The sequence below is a fragment of the Lissotriton helveticus genome, chromosome 5_1 (assembly GCF_964261635.1).
Source record: "Lissotriton helveticus chromosome 5_1, aLisHel1.1, whole genome shotgun sequence".
NCBI classification, from domain to species: domain Eukaryota; kingdom Metazoa; phylum Chordata; class Amphibia; order Caudata; family Salamandridae; genus Lissotriton; species Lissotriton helveticus.
This window is the reverse complement of record NC_136065.1, coordinates 595,683,839-595,704,530: the sequence shown is the minus strand read 5'-3', so window position 1 is coordinate 595,704,530 and position 20,692 is coordinate 595,683,839. Positions and strand designations below refer to the sequence as shown.

General features: G+C 45.2%; 1 protein-coding gene across 1 annotated transcript in view; it reads left to right on the top strand.

The window, feature by feature from the left end:
- Window positions 1-252: 252 nt before the first annotated feature.
- PPIF (peptidylprolyl isomerase F) overlaps window positions 253-20,692 on the top strand; it is a 46,634-nt gene continuing 26,194 nt past the window's right edge. The window contains exons 1-2 of the mRNA XM_078642952.1: window positions 253-679; window positions 20,051-20,081. Of these exons, the coding sequence (XP_078499078.1) occupies window positions 473-679; window positions 20,051-20,081 (238 nt within the window). The 5' untranslated portion in view covers window positions 253-472. The remainder of the gene's footprint in view (window positions 680-20,050; window positions 20,082-20,692) is intronic.

The window sequence follows — 20,692 nt, the reverse complement described above, 5'->3', positions numbered from 1 at the left end:
ACCTTGAAACTTAACAGCTCTATGAATGTGGGTACCTCCGCACAAAAAAAGCAAAATAATTTTTTTTGTTGAAAATTAATCATTATATATTAAACGGACACAATATATATTCCTTGTTAATTTTAAAACAGGATGACCATATGTATGGGCTTCGGGTGCTATATTTGGATAATTTCCAGTCTACAACTAAACAATTCGCCTTAAAAACAGTTAACATATTTAAGCTGTCACCGGTACTGTGAGAGGAATCCCGTGACTGGGAGGAGCCTCCGATTCGAACGTGTCCAGCCATGTGCTCCAGTGTGCACGGGCCTCTTTTCTTTTGATCCGGAAGTGTGTTTAACGCCGGGACGTGTGCGGCTGGCGTGCCCCGTCTGATTGGCCCCCAGCTGCCTGTAGATGTCACTGTGCCGGCCTGATATAAAAGGCGACCGGTTGCTGTGTACATAACATAAGTCGACCGACGCTCATCATGGTCCCGCTCAGCCTGGCTCGCGTGCTGCTGCTCCCCTGCCGGGCCGTCGCCTGCGCGCCCCGGAGTCGCGGCTGCAGCCAGTACAAGGAGGGAAGCAACGGCGGGGACAGCGACGGCGAGCACGGGAACGAGCGACGCAGAAACCCCGTGGTGTTTATGGACTTGGAGGCCGACCAGCAGCCGCTGGGGCGGATCACCTTCGAGGTAAATATTGAATCTGCAGCGGCGCGGAGGGCAGCGGCTGTCACGCGCACCCTTCCCGCTGTCACGCGTCCTGTTCGACCTTTTGAAGTGCACATGGTGGGCCCAGGAGGCGGGGGCGCTGTCTCCCAAAAACCCCTCCGCTGCTGCGGGTTCCCCCTCGCAACCTTTCTTATCTAACTGTGTGCATAACAGGTGGAAGTCAGACAGTACTTGTGGGTTGGGGTAAGTTACTGCAGCCTTAAATTATGACATTCGCAGCGGTGGTGAAATTAACTCGCACCTCACACCACCGGGAGAGGATGTGGTGTTGCGGCCAGAGCTGCCGACTTCTGGGCCGATTTCATAATTTTCCCAAGGCTAACAATATTAACCTGACCTTGTAGAGTTGGTGTTAATGTAAAGCTCTTCGATGCCCTTGGGCTGAATTCGCGCCATATAGAACTGTAAACATTAAATATGTACACAGTAGAGCGCGGTAAAAGTATCTAGATAGTCATTTACCATGCCAAAGTAATATGCAATGTACAAGCGCTGAGCAACACTTCATATAAAGTTAATATTTAAAAACTATTGGATTAACGTCAGGGAGGTGTGTTTCTTTCGACTATCCTGAGTTTTTGCTAAAGAAATGTCACTTTTAGTTTAAGATGACTTCCTTATTCATTTTCTGGTTCTAAATAGTTTAACTCTGCGTTATGTGTTTTCTTTTAATTCCATTATGCCCCCTTCCCAGCGCCCACGACGTGCATTGTTTTTGCTGATTACGGTTGAAAAAGCAGGAGTTCTAGGCATGCCAGTGTCACCCAAGTTTAACTATTTAGGGAGATGAACTGCGTCAGAATCTTGCCAAAATCGAAAAGAATGCCTTCAGTGGTAGGGACTGACCCTTTATTCAGAATAAACAAAATGCATCTGCGGCAGTTAAGTTCAAAATGTTGATCCAATCTAATAATGTTAAGGCATTCAAAGTACCTCAGAAGACAACTGAATCGCAATTGAGGCAGGTTTTTTTTGTTCCCTAAATTCACATTTCCTTCTTTTTACTGTTACTGAATTTGTTGCGTTCGGTTATCGCTTTATTGAAAAATAACCATCGTCACAGCTTTCAGAATGGATTTGTATGAAGTTTCGGTCGGCTTCGGGGAACTCTTACAACAGAGAGCAAGTGGGTGTCCTGGCTACCTGTTGGGCTTCGGTTTTGTGCAAAGGTCTTCCAAGTTTTTCAAAATTAGGTCGGGTTTGAACTTGTATAGGTATTTTGGACGGTATCGGAAACTATGCATTTGCCCTTGCTGCAGGCACTGTTTGTGTTAATATTTGGGAAAATAATAGTAAAAAACAAGCCCACCGTACCATCAGGCAGGCCCACAAATGTCCCCAAAAAATTACCTACACACTTCTAGAACTGCCACGTTGCCCTGTAGGCAAGTGTGACCCGGCATATGGCCTCAAAGACAGAATTCTAGGTGGGTTACTGAATAACAGATGTTTTTAATTGAATTGTTCTGAATGATAGCCAGTAGACAACAAGAACGAAGCTCAGGTTGCCTGTGTCACTCACTCTGGCTGTCCCCTTTGTTAGAGAGAAATACCGTCCATTTGCTCGTGTTTCAGATTCTGCAAAGTACCGGACATGACACCTAAATGAAACTTTATAGAAAATTGTCTGTTTTCATTTTTAACATGGCCTTTCTGTCTTTGTTTACTTAAATTATTAGTCAGGAATCATTAAGACTCCTCAATGGTACTTTTTAAAGTGCTTTATTTTTGCTTACTGTTTAAAGTATATTATTATAAGGGGGAAAATACCCCTTTTAAGTGATATATCTGTTACATACTTTGAATAGTAAACTTAAGAAAAAAAAATATATATATGTATATTCACACAAAAAACAAAGGTTACAGGGACGTTATTGTTAGGTTGACATTTCACTCGTACAAAACCAGAGAAATTCAGTTGTTATAGTTACCTGAGTTAACTATTACTTGCGCCCAGCAAGGCACTGCTTATGACCACGTATCACTCATAACATCTCAAATTACATCACTGATGACTTTAGTCATGACATCATCCAGTGACTGAGTGTTTTTTTAAAAATGTGTGTTAAAAAAAAAATATATATATATATACACCAGGGTGTATTGGTGAATGAGTGGGTGCATGAGTGACTGTTTGGATGACTGAGTGGCTGCCAGACTGACTGTATAAGTGAGTGATTAAATGTCTCAGTGTATGTATGGATGAGTGACTGGCTGTGTGAATGTATCTGTCTTATCAGTTAATGTCTAACTGGGTGTATGAGTGTGTTAGTGGGTACGTGAATGGCTATATGTGTGATTGGTTAACTATCTCTGGTTGTCTGTGTGGGTGAGTGGGTATGTGACTGCCTGTTTGGATGAGTGAGTGGGTGAGTCAGTGCATATATGGGGTAGTGAGTGCGTATTTGAGAAGCTGTATAGGTGCGTGAGTATCTGTATGGCTGTGTCGGTGATTGAGTGCTTGTGTCAGTATGAGTGAGTAACTGTGTATGGGAAGGGCAGTATAGGTGAGTGTTACCTCCAGTAAGCCCCGCACAGCTGGTTTGCAGAGGGCTGGTCAGAGGCACCGCCCCTTTTCGTCTCACCTCTGCAAATGCCCCTCCGGGTGCACTGTTGCTTGAGGATCGAAGTCCACTTTAGTCCTAAGGCCCTCGAGACGCAAGGGGACCTCATCGCCCCACCAGCAGTGTGACAAGAAGCACCACCTCTTAGCAATCTCACTGTGGGGCTTACTGGAGGTAACAGTAGGGCTAATTGGCCCCTAAGTATCATTAGCGGCGAAGAGGACTTCATCACCCAACCAAGAGCATGACAGGAGGTGCGTTTGTAGAGTAACGGAGAAAGGGGGAGGGCCTCTGCGAATTGCCAGCTTCGTTTTCTTTTTAAGAAAGGGGGCTGTGTGTCCCCCTTCCCTTGAACTTATGTCAAGGGAAGGTAAACATAGCCCCGGGGAGGTGGCCGAACCCCCGTATTTGATACAATTAGACCGGGTAGGTGGCGGGCCCCGTGGCTGTGTGGGGGAGCTGAAGCCAGGGATCCCGGGAAAGTGGAATAGTTAATGCAGAGTCCAAATTGGATAATAAACAAGAACAAGCTAGAAATCAAACTGCATCAAGAATCCATTCAGTAATTCTGTGAGAAAAAGCCATTTTTTTTTTTTTAAAGAACCCTCACCCACCAACCTAGTTGGTGGCATGCTTCCTAATTGGGTTCCCACCTACGGTGCACAATGTATCCTAGGTGTGCTACAACTCCTGATTACAGCGGCAAAAATCACTTTTGACAGGAATTGATCTGTTATGCTGGATTAGTTACTTTCTTTCAGGACATGTAAGGGACAATGACAGAGCAGTCGAAGAGCTAGCATGCAAGTGTGCAGAGTTTGTACTGCAGAGTAGTTTGTGCTGTACAGAAGGAGAGTACCAGTAACAAAGTATATTCCTCAAGCACAAATGAAAACTGTGTTCTGCTGAGGGGCTCAGGATGATTGAGTTCTGTCCTCCGTATAAGAATCCTCAAACTGTCTGTCAACCCCATACCCTGGCCACTTCACATACCCAGAGCCCCTCAACCTGACCATGCCAAACCTAGTTTAACCCACTGTCATGATACTAATACTGTTTTTGTATGTGCTTGAAGCCACTTACACTCTTCTACCCATCCATTATCTGGCATTGACCGTGATCTAACTTCCTAAAATGTGAGTGTGTCTCACTTCACTGTTAAACAGCCTGGCTTTATTGAAAGGGGCTGCGTTTTTGATTAGCACTGCTTGAGTCAATACTGGCAAATTAATTGACGGACTAACTTTTTGGAGTTTGTTGTTGGCCTGAGCACTGGGAAAAAGACAATAAAGGATGAAAAGATATGCTCAGGCTCCTGAGTGAAGTTGCGGCTCTATTGGGTAACCTAGGAAAAACAGACTATTTTGTTTGGAAATTTTAGTTGAGTTTACGTTGTTCAGAGGAATCCCAACCATCTAGAATGAAAGCTCTCAGGATAGGGGCGGCCTTTACATGAACAAGCTCGGTAAAATAATGTATAAAAAGGTATTTGTCTTTTGAAACACTAAAATAAGCCTTCTCCCTAAATATTGAATAATGGAAATTTTTCAGATTTTAAACACGGTCGAACTCTAAAATTAAACACTCACGATTAATATTTTCCCGTTTACACTAATCCTGGGTAAGTGGGTAAAGGTGATGATTTAGACCAGCTCTTCAAAAATGTATGCAATGACACGAAACTAAATACAGTGCAAACTAGCAATTGCTTAACATTGGACTTCTGGAAGTGCCTGCTGACGTAATCATTCAGACAAGCAATGGATGGTACTGCTGAGGAGCCGAACTAGGCAATGGAGAAGCTCCTCTCTCATTCACACAATGCCTGATACTTCCACAAGTGGTACCGGATACCCATACAATGTAACCTGGCAATACCAGTTACAGATTGCAACTGCCAGAGCTGAACGGAAATACTCCTCTTGTGCACCTTCTTTAACACTGCCCCAAGCTAACAGAATTTTGGTACCTTATATAGGAAATGATGCAGTAGGTAGTACATTCCAGGATAAGTCCAAATAGAGGATAAACCGAAGATCATGTAGTGTGCAGAGATTTTTAGCTGCTGCCATGTGAAAACAATGCATTCAACACAAGTGGAAACGTGAAAACATCAATAGGGCCCTCTTTCATGCTTGGTATTTGGAACTGTCCAAAATAGCTACCTAAGAAGTGTATTGCAGGTTATGCTGCTTCAGCAAGTACACAAAATGCACACGGCTCACCTCACCTGTATGCCTTTTCTTCACATCTACTGCTGCGGCAAAGGTGGCCACACAGTTAACACTTCCAATAACGCTGCTTGACTCATGGCAGGCAAATCACAGTGCTAAAGGCCAACCAGTTGGCAACATGTTGCCCGTAACACATTTATAGGCCTCCTAGCCAGAGGTATGCACCCTCTCCACAGCTTTACACCCACTTAGTAGAACTTGTGTGCAATCACCTCTATGTAACAGCATGTACATGTTTTGCATGTTTCACAGCTGCCGTCTCAATTGGTTCCCAGCCGATATGCTCAGCCACTCACAAATTGGTGTAAGAGGCGCTTGTTAACTAAATACTCGTAACATAAGGTTAGGGTATCTTTCAGCTGGGTTTGACTAAAGAGGTGAACAGGAAGAAAGAACTGTCAACAACCTTGTATCCCTAGAGCAATGTGCCAGGTAAGACCACTGGTTATTTCTCCTGAAAATCTGAAAACAGGAGGCCTCTTCGCGCGCTTGGACTTGCTGTGTACTAGATTTGGACTGAAAGACCATTTTCTAAGATAAATAATTAGGAAAATGTTTGTGCCGCAAGGGTGAGGCGAGGGTGGTGACTGCTACATCAGAATGGGCCATACAGTGAGACTGACTGTCTCCAGCCAGTCATCTGCTCCAGTGGAAACGGCCAGCAGTGATGAATAAAAGTGCCCAAGCCCCTGAGTGATGAGGAGCCAGGGCTTATGGCAAGGTACACGATGGTACAGAAAGCTGAGCATGCCTAAAAGATGCCCTAAAGCCACATGATAGGGGATCCAAGTTCTCAACAGTAGTGGAATACCCATAAAAAAAGATTACTGGGAAAGTGGCTTAAAATCACAGGACTGGCAAAAATACGAACATTTCAAGTGAAAAACTCTCAAAAATGGAACAATCTATAGTAAAACAGATGAAGTGAACACCCCAAGTACATCTGGATGTCAAGAGTCGCTGGCCAAGCCACTCCCTCACAAGCTGCCTCCAATCCCAGGTGGCCTCCTAAACTGAATCTTCAAAAGGTTTGAATGGCCTTTCAATTTGTCTGAAAACCAGCTATTCACAATCAGTATGCTTTCTTACACCCTCCATCCCTCTGTTAATGACTGTTCTGCAAGGCAGATCGCAGAGGGGCAAAAGTCTCCAGCAAACCTGTGGCTTCCTTGGGGAATGTCTGCCCCTTCCTGTGCTGTCGGTGTGATTGTTATCCACACTTGAATCTCAGACCGAGCGTCTGACCCCTCAGCAGTTGCACTGTAAGGACACCTTGTTCCCTTCCTTTAGAGCACTGTAACAGACTGTATCCCTGACTCACCTTGGTGCCTGATCTTGCAGACAAACACTAGGGCTTTTACTAGACCGCTGAAGTCCACGTGCAGCATCAGGTGACCATACATTATCAACGGATTGCAGATAGCAAGGCTGCCAGCCTGGCTTGTAAAATGGCTCTCCGATATTTAAGACTCGTTTATTTACACAGGCAAGGCAAATACAACAGGAGACTGGCTTCTCAGGTCCTGTTCCAAGTCCGATAGCCAAGATGGTCTTCAGACAGGGAAACTATATAAACGTGCCTTTCTTTGTGTAGCAGGCCACCGACATGGACGTGTGAACTGGGCATTGTAGCTTCATGTTGTTGCATACGTCTGTGTACCCAACACTCGCGTTTTTCTTTTCACTGCTTGCAGTATTTGTGTGATTATAGATTACAACAGGCTGGGGCACTTATGCCGTTGTGTGACTCATTGGCCATAGCAGATTGTGGCCACATTCTGAACATGGGCAGGCTGCACTTTCGTAAAGTGAACTATTATTGAAAGCAGGCCATTGCCATTCCTAGCTTATTTGTAGACCGCCTTTGACTACACAGTGACCCGTTGTTATGGTTAAGGCCTGCCAGTTAACCCCTTTACTGCGGCAGCTATTCCGCCGCAGTGCTAAGGGGGCGGGGCGGCGGCCACAGAACCGCTCCGTCACCAGCGTCGGTTGAGCTGTGCTCGTGACGGAGCGGTTCCGTCACGGCCCGCCCCGCTCAATAGAACCCTCAGCGCAGGCGCGGAATTCGCGCCGCGCATGAGCGTTCTATCGAGATGGGCGGGCCATGACGGAACCGCTCCGTCATCAGCACAGCGCACCCGTAGCTGATGACGGAGCGGTTCCGTCATCAGCATGGAACAGGTTAATGACAACAGATTATGGCTGAGGAAAACCAGAAAATATTTGTGAAAAAGCACCCTCGTTCTTTCCACCTAATCTGTGCGTTAGGACAAGCCCTCTTGTGTAACTCTGCTGTGACACTGACTGACTGAAGTTCATCGGAAAGATATCATGTGCCAACATTTTCATGTACCAATATGTGGCAAACATTTCTGGAGACCCGTGTAGGCCAACTGGTTAGGTAAACACGGAGGTCCAGGATCCACAGATCTTTTCATGTGACTGCCAAGGATTGAACTCTCCAGTTCAGGTTATTGTGGGAAGGACTTTAAACTCAAACTCGTTAGTTACACAACATTCTGGTTGATAACTTCTAATGTAAGAGTAACCAGTCTAGTTTGCGACATCAGACCCGCCTTTAAAAAAAATCAACCATGTTTTTGCGTTCATTGATATTGAAATGTAAGTTGGAAGAGAAATGACAGCATCTTAGAAGGGCAAATCTTGGTCCAGTTTTTATGGTTCAAAATTGTAAAAACCCAGCCACTCAACTGATTCCTTTTCAGTTCTTATGGAATGATGAACCTGGAACCCTTGTGATCTGAGCTCCTGTTTCTCATAAATGCTGAATGTGGATATTTACAGATGGAAAGCATTGCTATGATTTGGCCTAGTACGTACTTTTGTTCCTCTGTGACAAAATAAGTTGATCTGTATAGAGGAAGTAGATGGATCCATATGCAGTCTTGCTCTGCAAACCGAGTGCTTCTGCTGAATTGTACGTATGGCAAACTGCCTGTTTGGTGCAATTGTGGTATATCTGTGGTCTGTACAAACTCATTTATTTCCATTTTGGAACAGTAGCAAGTTCATGACCTAACACTAGTGATGCACCCGGCGTTCCCATTGAAGAGCCAAAAAAATGCATCTTTGTTTGCTCCAAAATCCTTGTTCCAAAGGATAAAGAAAATCTTATTCTTGCATGGATGGAGAAAAAAGCGTAGTTTTGATGTCGTCTATCATGGTACAATCACTCATCTGTCACAGTGATTATAACACCTCTGCCATTGCCACCAAAAGGAAGGAATCTTTCATGGATTTAGGCCCAGATCTCTGTACTGGGTTGAACGTATGACATTGTTCTGCATTCTGTCCATCAATTGTTGTTTTTGCATTTGTCACCCCGAGTGGGATGGGTATGCTCAGACGTGAGTCCCGTGCTCTCCACACCACTGGAGTCAAGTTATCCTGGCTGATGATGGCTGATAGCCAGAAACCGGTCCTAGGATGCTTGATTCCGGTCCAGGGAAGACCTGGCTTGGCAGTTCGGGCTGGACTGTTCCCATGAGGCATAGGGTCAAGGCTGATTTGCATATGGCCATGTCTGAACTGGGGTGGTGTGGAGTTTATTACACCTCTGCCAGTGCCACCAAAAGTAAGGAATCTTTCATTCTCTTGCATGCCAACTCTAAAGCTACAAAGTAATGGTGTGGTCAAGGTAGACCGTTTGCAGCTCTTTCCTTCATTACCAAAAACCCCCCAAAACTTCCAGCTCTCCAAGCTGACATCTGTGTGTCACTTAGGCTATTACAACATCATATACTTAATTCGCCCTTGATACTGCTCGATAGGCTCCAACAGCGTAAAATCTTGCAGCTCAGATCTGTCTGCAGCTCCCAAAATATAGCCTCATGAAGCCACAAAATACAGCTTCAAGAAGGCAGTGTTTTCTGTTACCTGAAGGGAGGGTTACGTTAAAGATCCTGTGGCATCATGCAGAAGATCCACAGATAAAAAGATTACTTACTACTTGCATTCATTGGTCAGTAAGTGTCCAAAGCGGGAACCTAAGTTCATGAGGAACCTAAGTCCCTTCAAATGTCTGAGACCCAGAGTGAAATGCTTCGGAGTCGAGGACCCTGGGGTTACAACTTTCTGTGCCTAAAACCAAGATCCAAATCAAAGCGTGACCTTTTCAGGAAACATTTCTGAAGACTAAGCATTCTAAGCTTACTTGAACTTAAAATCAATAAAGAAAATGGATTGTAGTAAAGAACATCTAGGCAACCAGTTCACCTATCGGACCATGCTTGCTTACAGCAAATTTTCCTGTACAGACAGTGCTTTAGGTACTCAAAAGGGGACATGCATCGCTCTGAAACTTAAAGAAAAATAAATACTTATGCTTTTGTTCTGTGATTCTCAGTGAGGTGTTCCCACATGATTAGAAAACATTTAGGGCCTCATTACGATGTCGGGTGGAAAGCCTCCTCCCGACAGTCAGAATCTCCTTGACCGTGTCGGAATGCTTCCAACCGACTCGGTCGGTGTACAATCCACCCGACCGATTACTATGTTCGGATTCTAACCCACATGGCCTTTCCGAACCTGTTCCGACTGACTCTCGGAGAATTTTCGTCAGTCAGAACTGCATCAACCGAGCGATTACGATGCCGATTTCCAACAGTCTTTCCGAGTCGGCCTGTCCGAGCTAAAAGACTGTCGGAAACTAACTTTGGGGCCCCTAGCAGGCCCCTCCCCCCTTTATCCTGTTGCCTCCGGTTTGGACCTAAGGGGCCCTCTGTAAAACCCTGCCCTGTGTGGCAGGTACAATTGGGTGCCTGCAACTGGGTGCAGGGTTTTCCACACACACCCAGTTTCCCCTTAGGAGCCTGTGTTGTCAGGCGGAACACGGGCTCCCATAGAAGTCAATGGTAGTCCGACCAAACAGTGTTCAATTGCATCGTAATTTGTTGGGCGGAACCGGCGACCACGAGTCAGTCACCCCCAATTCCGAGACTCTGTTGGGCGGAAACTTTCCGCCCGACATTATAACGAGGCCCTATATTCTGTTGGCTGGTCTATTAAGTGATACATTCATAGACTATGATTATAACCTTATGATTTGTTTGTACGCTAATTGACATAAATATAGGAACAACTGGACCGAGCCAGCAGCGCAGCACTGAAAATTGAACGACTCTAGTTGGTCGACACCGGCTGTCCAGCAGTAACAGATTAACAGTTTAGAAGAAATTTAGAGAGCAAACATTTTTTTTGTTTGAACTTTCCGGTTTGCATGTCCAGCATTTACTAAGCTGCTGATCTAAGAATTGCATATGAGTATATAGTAAGATTTCCTCCCTAAGATGCTAGATTGCAAACACACTAGATTGAATGCACCATTAACCAGTGCCGTCTTAACCTGAGACCAGAACTTTTTTTCCTTCAAGTCAAACACAAGCTAAGCCTGCTGCATCTTGAACTGCAAACATTGCAGCTGATATGATGGCAACTTGGCATGTACGATATTTCCATTGTCAATATTTGAATGTATTAAAGCTCTTCTGATGCAAGTTGGAAATTGAAAGGAGGGCATGGCCGTTCCGTGGAAGCTTGAAAATGAGCATCGAATTTCTGGGCTGATTGTGAGGTCCCTTCGGACAACTGAGATTTTTTTTTTCCAGCTTTTTATGTGATCAGTGAGGACTGTCTGCAGAGGACTGGGACAAAGCAGCATTGCATCTTATAGAATGGTGTTAAACTTAAATGTCTCGTAGCCTTTCTCTCATGGCCAGGAATTGTTGGAACTCTGTGGAATAAATGCTCGTGATGGGCAGAAACATCTGCATGTTATAGGCACATTAGTGAAAGCCAAACCTATGCCCCCTCAGTATGTTTATGAGCGACCAAAGCTGAATCTTAAATCGCAGTAATCCTACGTAGACCAGAGAGACGATGAATGGTCCCTGTCAGAACTGCTAAATTTGATCCTACAGGAACGGCCTAAACTACAACATGGTTGCTCTTGCACAGCTATCTCCGTAATAGCCAAGCACTCAAACATGCTCACTGACACGGAAGCAAAAGTTGCTACTCGATGCAACATGACCAGATGCGATAATTCTCTTATGTATGTGTTTTTAAAATGAATTCATCTTTTAAACAAGCATTTACAATGCAATGGTTTCGCCTTTGGAAAAGTTTGAGCTATTAGAATGTAAATGACAAATTTTTTATTTATGTGTTGGTTTTGAAAATAGATAAATAAATGGCATTGTCATTTACAATGCCAATAGCTTAATCTCTTGCAAATGCGAGACCTATTGCATTTGCACCCACACAGAGCAACACACAGAGCCACTTGCACCCACACAGACAGAACCACACACACACACAGACGGACGCAGACAGAAAAGCAAACACAGAAAGGGCACACCACACAGACTCTCACTAGCAGGCAGGCACGGGCAACAGAAAAGTACAGGGAAAGAGAAAGATGGATACACGAACAACCAGCGCCAGAACACACTGTGCCGGAAAGGGAAGGTCCACTCTCCCCCCTGACCAAGAACGGACTGTGTGGGTCACACTTCACTGGAGACCTCTCTGCCAATATGTGACTGGGTTCACCCCACCTCTACTAACCAATCAGAGGCATGTGGCGTACGGTGGGTGGGGATGGAGGGGGGGGGGGAGTCAGGGGGAGGGGGAGTCAGGGAAGGGTGGCAGTCATGCTTAAAATAATGATTAGCAACACAAGTCAAGTAAGTAAATGTATAGATTACTAAAACTATACACGTACACACCTTCTAACACTGCCTTTCAAGCTGGATCATTAATCAAGTGATTTAATTCCTTCTCAGCACTTCAAAAATAGATGCATAAAGACAAGGTCCGAGGCAGGTCACTGTCGGAGTCAACAAAGTTGCACTTACTTTTGTACCGGAGGCATAAGAATGTAAACACGGGGCATCTTAAACGTACAAAATGCAAAGAGAAACAGATAAAGAGAATAAGCCAAGTTAGAGCTATTGGCATTGTAAATTACAATTTTTTATTTTTATTTGTGTTCGTTTTGAAAACAGATAAATAAATGGCATTGTCATTTACAATGCCAATAGCTTAATCTCTCGTAAATGCCACACACACCCACAGAGAGCCCCCCCACACCCACCCACACAGAGCCCTCACACACTGTGAGCCCCTCCACACACCCACACAGAGCCCTCCACACACCCACACAGAGCCCTCCACACACCCACACAGAGCCCTCCACACACCCAGACAGAGCCCTCCACACACTGCGAGCCCCCCTGTGCAAGTTATACACTGTTGTTAGAGATGAACCGACCGCATAGGTAACCAACAGGTGTAAAAAGGACTTCAAAGGTGACAGACTGGGGAGAGAGATGATGATGTAGGAGTGAGAGAGAGAGAGGGATTGTGCAGATAAAAGAGGAGTGTGAAAAGGGTTGTACACAGCAAGAAGTCTGAGGGGGAGTGTGTAGATAATGGGTAGGTTTGAATGGGAGAAGCTCTTTGTGTAACATCAGGTGTACAAGGGATTGTACAGGCAACAAACAAGTGTGAAAGGGGCTGCAAACATGGTGAGGGGTGCATGGGAGAATGAAAGTCACATATGGCGAAGAAACGTGTACCCCCCCACCCCCCCTTTGTGGTACTCTAGGCTCTTGGAGAAGAGGGAGAGTTTGAATTTCATCCTCGGTTGTACAACCATCCAATAGCGTGAGGTCAGATCTGCAGATTGGTGACGCGTCCCAGCACTTGTGAGGCAGCAGTTACACGCATGTAGGTTTGTGTGCATGGATATATCCACAAACAGGCGAGCACTGCACACACAAAGAAGTGAACACTGAACACGGATGTAAATGTGTCGCCTCGTATCTCCACGGCATAAACTCCTGTGGGCAGCACAGGGAAGCAGAGAGCACAGCGGCTTTGTGGAAAACCATATACGGGACTGTGGTCTGTTTGTGGTGTGTACATGTAGCGTGACTAGCGTCTGCCCAAAAGGATTTGGCTGAAAGATCCGTACACGGGTACTGCGCGGGGGGAGGGGGGGGGGCTCACCTATGAATGCCATGTAGAAGTGCCCCCAGCCTGCACTCCACAGCCCCCGGCTCACCTTTGGACACCAGGTACATGCGCCCCCAGCCCCCCGGCTCACCTATAGACACCAGCTTGATGTGCTCCCGGTCCAGGAACTCGAGCGCCACGGACACGTTCTCGAGCTTCATCTGCCGGAAGTTGGGCTGCTGGTGGTACTTGCGGTACATCTTCTTCTGGCTCAGCACCTCGAGCAGCGCGATGAGCTTCAGGCCGTCTGCCAGGTCGCGCTGCAGGTCCCCGATGTGGGGTCGGGAAGGCCGCATGAAAAACATGAAGCACACGGACAGGTGGGGGGGGGCGGGAACGGACAGCGGGAGGGGGGTCGGGAAGGCCGCATGAAGCACACGGACAGGTGGGGGGGGGGCGGCAACGGACAGCGGGAGGGGGGTCGGGAAGGCTTCCTCCGTTGGCGGTCGGCCGCCGAATGGCCAAAACAAACCTGGACGCCCCCAAAAAAAAAAGCCCCGCCCACGGCCGCGATGACGATGCGAAAAGGGTGGAGAGGGAAAGAATCGTCGGGAACGCCCACCAATCGCCTCAGGAACTGACGGAGAGTTCTCTCTTCCAATGGCTAGCCTCCATTTATGGAGCTAGCCAATGGAAGAGAGAGGCTGAACTAAAGCACACAGTGTAACTCAAAAGATTTCGACCTGCGCCGAAAAGCTGCGCGGTGCAGCTTTTCGCCAGGTCGAAACCTAAAAATCAGTCCCTTAATTAAAATATTGTCAAAATGCAGTTGAAAAAATCACAGCGGAAGGAAACATTTCTTGAAATATGTACTACGAAACTCAGATCCTTGGTATATAACAAGTAATATAACAAAAAAGTATTCATACTGCACAGTAGTTCATTCTTATCATGTCATGTTTGGTGATATTTTCAATTTATTCGACGTTTGGTCTCATTTTGGTATGTCACTGGAAGCACTTCTTGGAGCCGGAACGCCGCAGTAGTTACCCGTTCAGAACATGTGCTCTTGAATTACTCTGCACCGTGTTATGGTCTAACTTTTCATCTACCATACTGTAGTGACCTGGGGAAGGGCACTAGGACCCTGCCACGGACAAAAGGGGCAGGGGGGAACCGGACACCACATCCGGTCAGGAGGGTGTGTTGAGACGGGCATTTCAGGACAGAGGGGATAGGAAGCATATGTGCAGGGGACCAGCTAGACACGGAGAAGCAAGAATAAAGAAGCTATAAAATATCATACCCGTGTCCATTGTGGTTTCGAGGGATGTAACACATTGTCTGATTGCTTTCTCTAAGAGTGGAGTACTTTCCCTCCGCCGCCACACACGTCTGAGATTGTTTCTTGTTTGGGCAAAACAGAGCTCTTTTCTCCTATGATTCCCATAATGCAAACTTTTCCAATGTCGGTGATGGAGGGCCGGATCTATGCCAGATTTTTCAGATAACTACGTTTTCTAAATATATGATAAAAAGCTGACCTGGATCCGGCCCTCCAGGACCTCCATTGGAGAAGCCTGCCCTAATGGTTATTTCATTCTACACCTGATTATGTGCCTCCTTGTTAAACTGATGGTCTCATCTTGTCTTTTTGCCCCCATGGTTGTTTCTACATTCCTCTTTTCACTCCTCTCTAAGCACTCTTGCAATCTAGGAAGGGTTATTTCCACTTCCATTGCAGAGTTTCTAAACTTTGCACATCGCAGGTTGGCAACGTATAAAGACTCTGAAAACCTTCACCCGTAGGCCACAATTTTCCCAAATATTTTTGCAAATACATTTTCCTTCAGGGACTTCTTTGTAAGGGATTTCTCATAAACGTCACATTTGTTTCAGCATATCCACTAGCACAGGATTTTTTTCACTTTTATATACCTCAGTTTCAAAGAAGTTTGTAATTTTGAAAATTCTTTAAAGTTTACCAGGCAAGAAATGTGCTTATTGTTTTATTAAACCGCTCTGGGACCCTCATTCACTGCTGCATAACCCTGCATTACGAAGGCTCGTGAGATTTTTCTTCTCATTGCACGAAAGGGAGTAGTAATACAAGTGTATACAGTGGGAATGGTTTCAGCCTGTGTTTGAAATCGGTTTTTGCATAGTTAAAAACCGTCTTAATTCTGGTTATGGACTGGAGCAGCTGGCTGTGCACCACAACCTTCTCCCATCTGGAGTGGCGTGACATGGTAGAGTGTGTGTCTCTGTGTTAGATAGCTTTTTAAATGTGTTTTACTCTCCACTGGTGGTAATTTTATTGACCTCCGAAGTTTGATAGACCCATTCTGGATTCAAACTTGCAGCTGCACATTAGAGCCAATCCCATCCTGTTGAGCAAACACCTTATATGTTTATAACTCTTCAAAACCACCGCTGTTCACCCAAATTTATAGCACCCCAAACAACCTACAGCCCCACCCACGAGCCTACTGTGGACTATCATTCCAGTTCACCGGCATTCTGCGCTAGCTCAGGTGTTGTAATCGCTTCTGGAATTGGGCTGTGGGAACAATGCCAGTTGGTCCCAAAAAACATGTACACATTAGCATGTCATGACTAGAAGAACCCACCTTGCAACCGTTTTTATTTTTTTTTATTTTATTTTTTATTAAGCTATCTAATTAAAATCCACTCCTACATTATCCTATTCCATATTATCGCTATGATGCTTTGTTCAAAATGCAAAGGGTGGCCAACGGGAACTCTTTGGATAATATTTTAGCATTGCCAGATCAATGCTAGTTTCTGGCCACTGTTAGACCGTCATCCCGGTTTAGCTCTAGCATGGCCTTTACTATTACACCAGGATTACTGGGTCCCTATCAAAGTAAAGCAAAGTCCACATTTGTAAAGCGCACAATCACCCGTAAGGGTCTCTAGGCGCTGGGGGCCGTCGGGAAGATTAAGCGAGCTATTGCCCAGAGTCACATGGTGCTGGGCTAACCTGCCGCCGGAGCCGGGGATCGAACCGTGGTCCCCAGATTCCAGCGTCAGTCGCCCTGGCCGCGGCGCCACACCTCTCCCCGAGGCTGTTGCCTATCTTTTTCTTGAATACTGCTACCTACCCCTCTAATTGGAGGAAAAGTTGTAGTGAAGCAAAGGTTTCTGAAATTGGGTAATGGCGACCAGGTTGGAGTAATGGAAATCTAAAGCTAGCTGTCAAAAGCGCAGAACAGTGTAATGAACTGGTGAGAGCGTTGGCAGTCCAAAGGTGAGATAGATGTTCGGATTTTGTTAGTACGCTAGATTAAAGACTGGATAGTCGCTTTAGGGCTCTTTGACCTTCCAGTCTTGGTCAGCTGGAAACTGGCTTATTAATGGTCTCAGTCAAAAATAGTTTCTGAATTCACCTTCATATGTTCAGTCATTTATGAAAGCCTTCTAGTGAAGAAATTTGGTGCAGGCGGATCTTTGCCATATGGGTGTGTGGACATCCCCCGACAGATGCCTGGCTAGTTGAGCCGAAGCTGCCTCGATTTTAGTAAAATACAGCAGAATATAGTCCAAGTACGATTCTAAATCCGACTCTTCCCCGCCTGGAATTTACTCGAGCAGCATCTTGGGAACTTGATGCTGTCCTCGAACAAAACACACATAAAGAGGCTTCGTGGAAGACCCACACCCAAACACACATTAGACGCTGCAGCTTCATCCTTAGAAGTACAGTATTGCACTAGAGCCATCAATGTAATAAATCAATGTCTCTCAAAAAGCACCTCTCATACCTCCTAATACAGAGGCACAAAACTATCTAAGCACATGTTTCTTAACGCCTTAATGCGGCACTGTATTCACACAAATTACAACCAGATGATCCCCCCCCCCCCCCCCAAACAATACAAAATGCTCCTCGCTCACTCATGCGTGCAATATTGGAACGCATTATGTAGCCCACTTTAAACTTCTTGTGCACAACAAAGTCTTCTAGTTTGCACAGTGATGCACCACAACAGTATAACCGTGTTACCTCACATACCTGTGCCTGCAATACCAGAACACTTTACAGTCCTGTGCACGTCCTCGTGTGGAAAGCCTGACTCATACTTGCCAAAGTGATACTACCACAACAGGAATATGCATTGCCTGAAAATACCATCTGCCACAGTAAAAACCCAATACATGAGACAGCCCACTGGTCCTCCCACATGCACAACAGAGCAACAGATTTAGTAAGAAAATAAATTCCGACCTAACAGCACTCCTCACCCCTCTAGTCATCCAATAAATAACCAGCTAATCCTCCATTCCAAACCATGTACGCTGTACAATATTCTGTACACCACCACAGCATTAATTGACCTCGCTGTTCGCCATTGGTAGAATGCTCCGCTTACTTGCAGACCTTCATACTAACACATTGTACTGTGCTCCCACATCCCCTTGCGCACAACACAGTACCGAAGCCATATAAGTGACCAGGTGATGGTAAACTGGATGCACCTCACAAAACAAACAGACCATGACAACCCCTGACCGTCGTGGTAGTCCGCAAGAACGTTCTTCTCACTCTCCCTCAAACGTTTCCTTCAAAACTCCAAACTAGAAGAAGTTCTTCCATTTGACAGGATCCTTAAGGAATTCATGGACAACATTTTCCATTTTGTACAGACCAGGCAAAATGATACTTTGCTACAATGATTACGGCAATCCAGAAATGCAAACTCCATTGGCGTGCCTTGGCTACCTTAGCACCATGAATCCATAAGTGCCAGCTGAGCACTACATAATTGCTGATAACTTATTCAGATTTTCACCTAAGCAGAGTACAGTGAAGGGTCCATCTGGAAAATAGCCATTCCAGAGGCCAAATCTTGGCCTGAGAAGGACATGGGAGGGTAATACTGCTTGGTGGGTCAAATAGGATCAAGGTATGGACTGAAACTGGGGTTCAGGAGAGTATTACCACTATTCACCAAAAGAAACCTGCTTGGGATTGCTGTGCCCTTGCTATTTGGGCTGGACTGTTTCCATTGAGCGCAGGGTCAAGCGTGATTTGCATATGGCTGGGTCCAAACTGGAATGGCATGGTGAGCAAAAAAACTATGGATTTAGGCCCAAATCTCTGTACTGGGATGAATGTATGACATTGTTCTGCATTCTGTCCATCAACTTTTGTTTTTGCATTTGTCACCCCAGGTGGCACGGGTATGCTCAGACGTGAGTCCTGTGCTCTGCATGCCACTGGAATCAAGCTATCTTGGCTGATGAGGGCTGAAAGCCCGAAACCGGTCCTAGGATGCTTGTTTCCAGTCCAGGGAGGACCTGGCTTGGCAGTTTGGGCTGGACTGTTCCCATGGGGCACAGGGTCAAGACTGATTTGCATATGGCTGCGTTCAAACTGGAATGGCATGGGGAGCAAAAAACAATGGATTTAGGCCCAGATCTCTGTACTGAGGTAAATGTATGACATTGTTCTGCATTCTCATCATCAATCTTTTTAATTTATTTAAATCTTCATTCTAACCATAATCAGAACTTTTGTGGGGAAAAAAACAGATCTTTGTTGAACCACCTGCTCACCATACAGGATTGGAAAAATATTGACTTTGCTGTTTGTACAAATAAAAATGTAGGCCAATTCAACAGTCTCAAACTTCAAGGTATACCTTCACCAGATTGAATTTAAGTAATCTCATGAATTCATGAACCTTTGGAGCCCAAGAGTCCTTTAGAGGCCAGTGTTGCACTGCATAGGCAATTTCAGCCGGATTTGGCACATGTATTTCAGAGCTGTGGTGGTGATCATCCTTCCTCATATATGCGAGAAGTCATACAGCATGACAATCATCATAACCTAAATATCACAATTGTTACATGTCAGCATGGACGTGTCGGTCTTGGGGATAAGCTCGCTGCGGAGTACGGGGTAGGTTTGGATTAGGGGCCAGAATTAGTCATTCCAAACACAGTGGTTGGGTAGAACGTGTGCTTACTGGGCGGTCTGTGCTGTTTGGAGGAGAATTCTGCTCTAGTGACATTGTACTTGAGTATGAGTACCGGTGAAACAGTGAATGTGGGGTAGGACTGAGGTTACATAACAGCGTAAGTGTAGGTGACCAAGGTGCCGTGAAGGGGGTGTTAGCGGACGTGAGGGCAACAGGGTGCCCCAGATATGGTTCTCCTTGTGTAGCTAAAGTTCATGAAGGGTGGTATATATCCCCTTCCTGCTGCTAAAGACAATTGAGTTTCTGGTGTGCACTCTATAAATGTTTTATTATTTAATGATTAATAATTACAACTACAGCCTTGACCGGTCCAAACTTGTGTGGTTCCTCTATTTGTTTAAGCATGTTTTAAGGTCTACGGGGTGCTTATTTAAAGTAACTGGCCAAACTTTATACAAAAGACTGCCTCCTCCCGCTGGTTGAATATCATTGAAAGGAATCCCTCATTTCAGATGTTTGAGGTATAGGTACTGTCGATTCGGATTTCATGAATCAGTAGTAGTTTAAAAAAAAGACTCATTCAGATTTTGTGTTTTACTTTTTCAGCTGAAATCCGATGTGGTTCCCAAGACGGCAGGTAAGAGTTGGTCAATATATTTGTAGAGTATTACACAGAGTAGATGCCGAAATTGAATCGTCTGTTGCCTCTTTGTGCTTCATGTAACTTTTATCAATGTCATTTTCATGTCTTCATTCGATATTACACCTTAAATCTCAAACAGTCTGTGTGCAATAGGAGAGGCACCCAATACTCTAAAACAAAGGTTTTCATTCAGTCATTGAAACAGAAATGTCTCATGTTTATCCAAGTGTGAAACCACCATGAATATAAACGTGATGGAAGGGTGCTCCAGGGCAGGATTAGAATTGTTATGCACCACTTTTTTTCATTTTGAGTTCAGATTAATGTAGTAAGAGATTATTCAACATGTAAACAAACACATTAAACAATACGATTCGGAACACAAGTGATTGTGTTAAAATCCAAAGAAAAACACATGGAAAATAATGCACATAAGTGCTTAGAGAAACAATTCACTGAAGGGAAAGGAAAAGACTGTCAGTGGAGTCCAAATAATCCACATTCCTTCAACATGGACTGTTTCAGCCCTTGTTTTAAATGTGTGGTCATCATGCGGACTGAAACATATTGATGAACGTAACTGCTAGAAAGTCATGCACCATGTA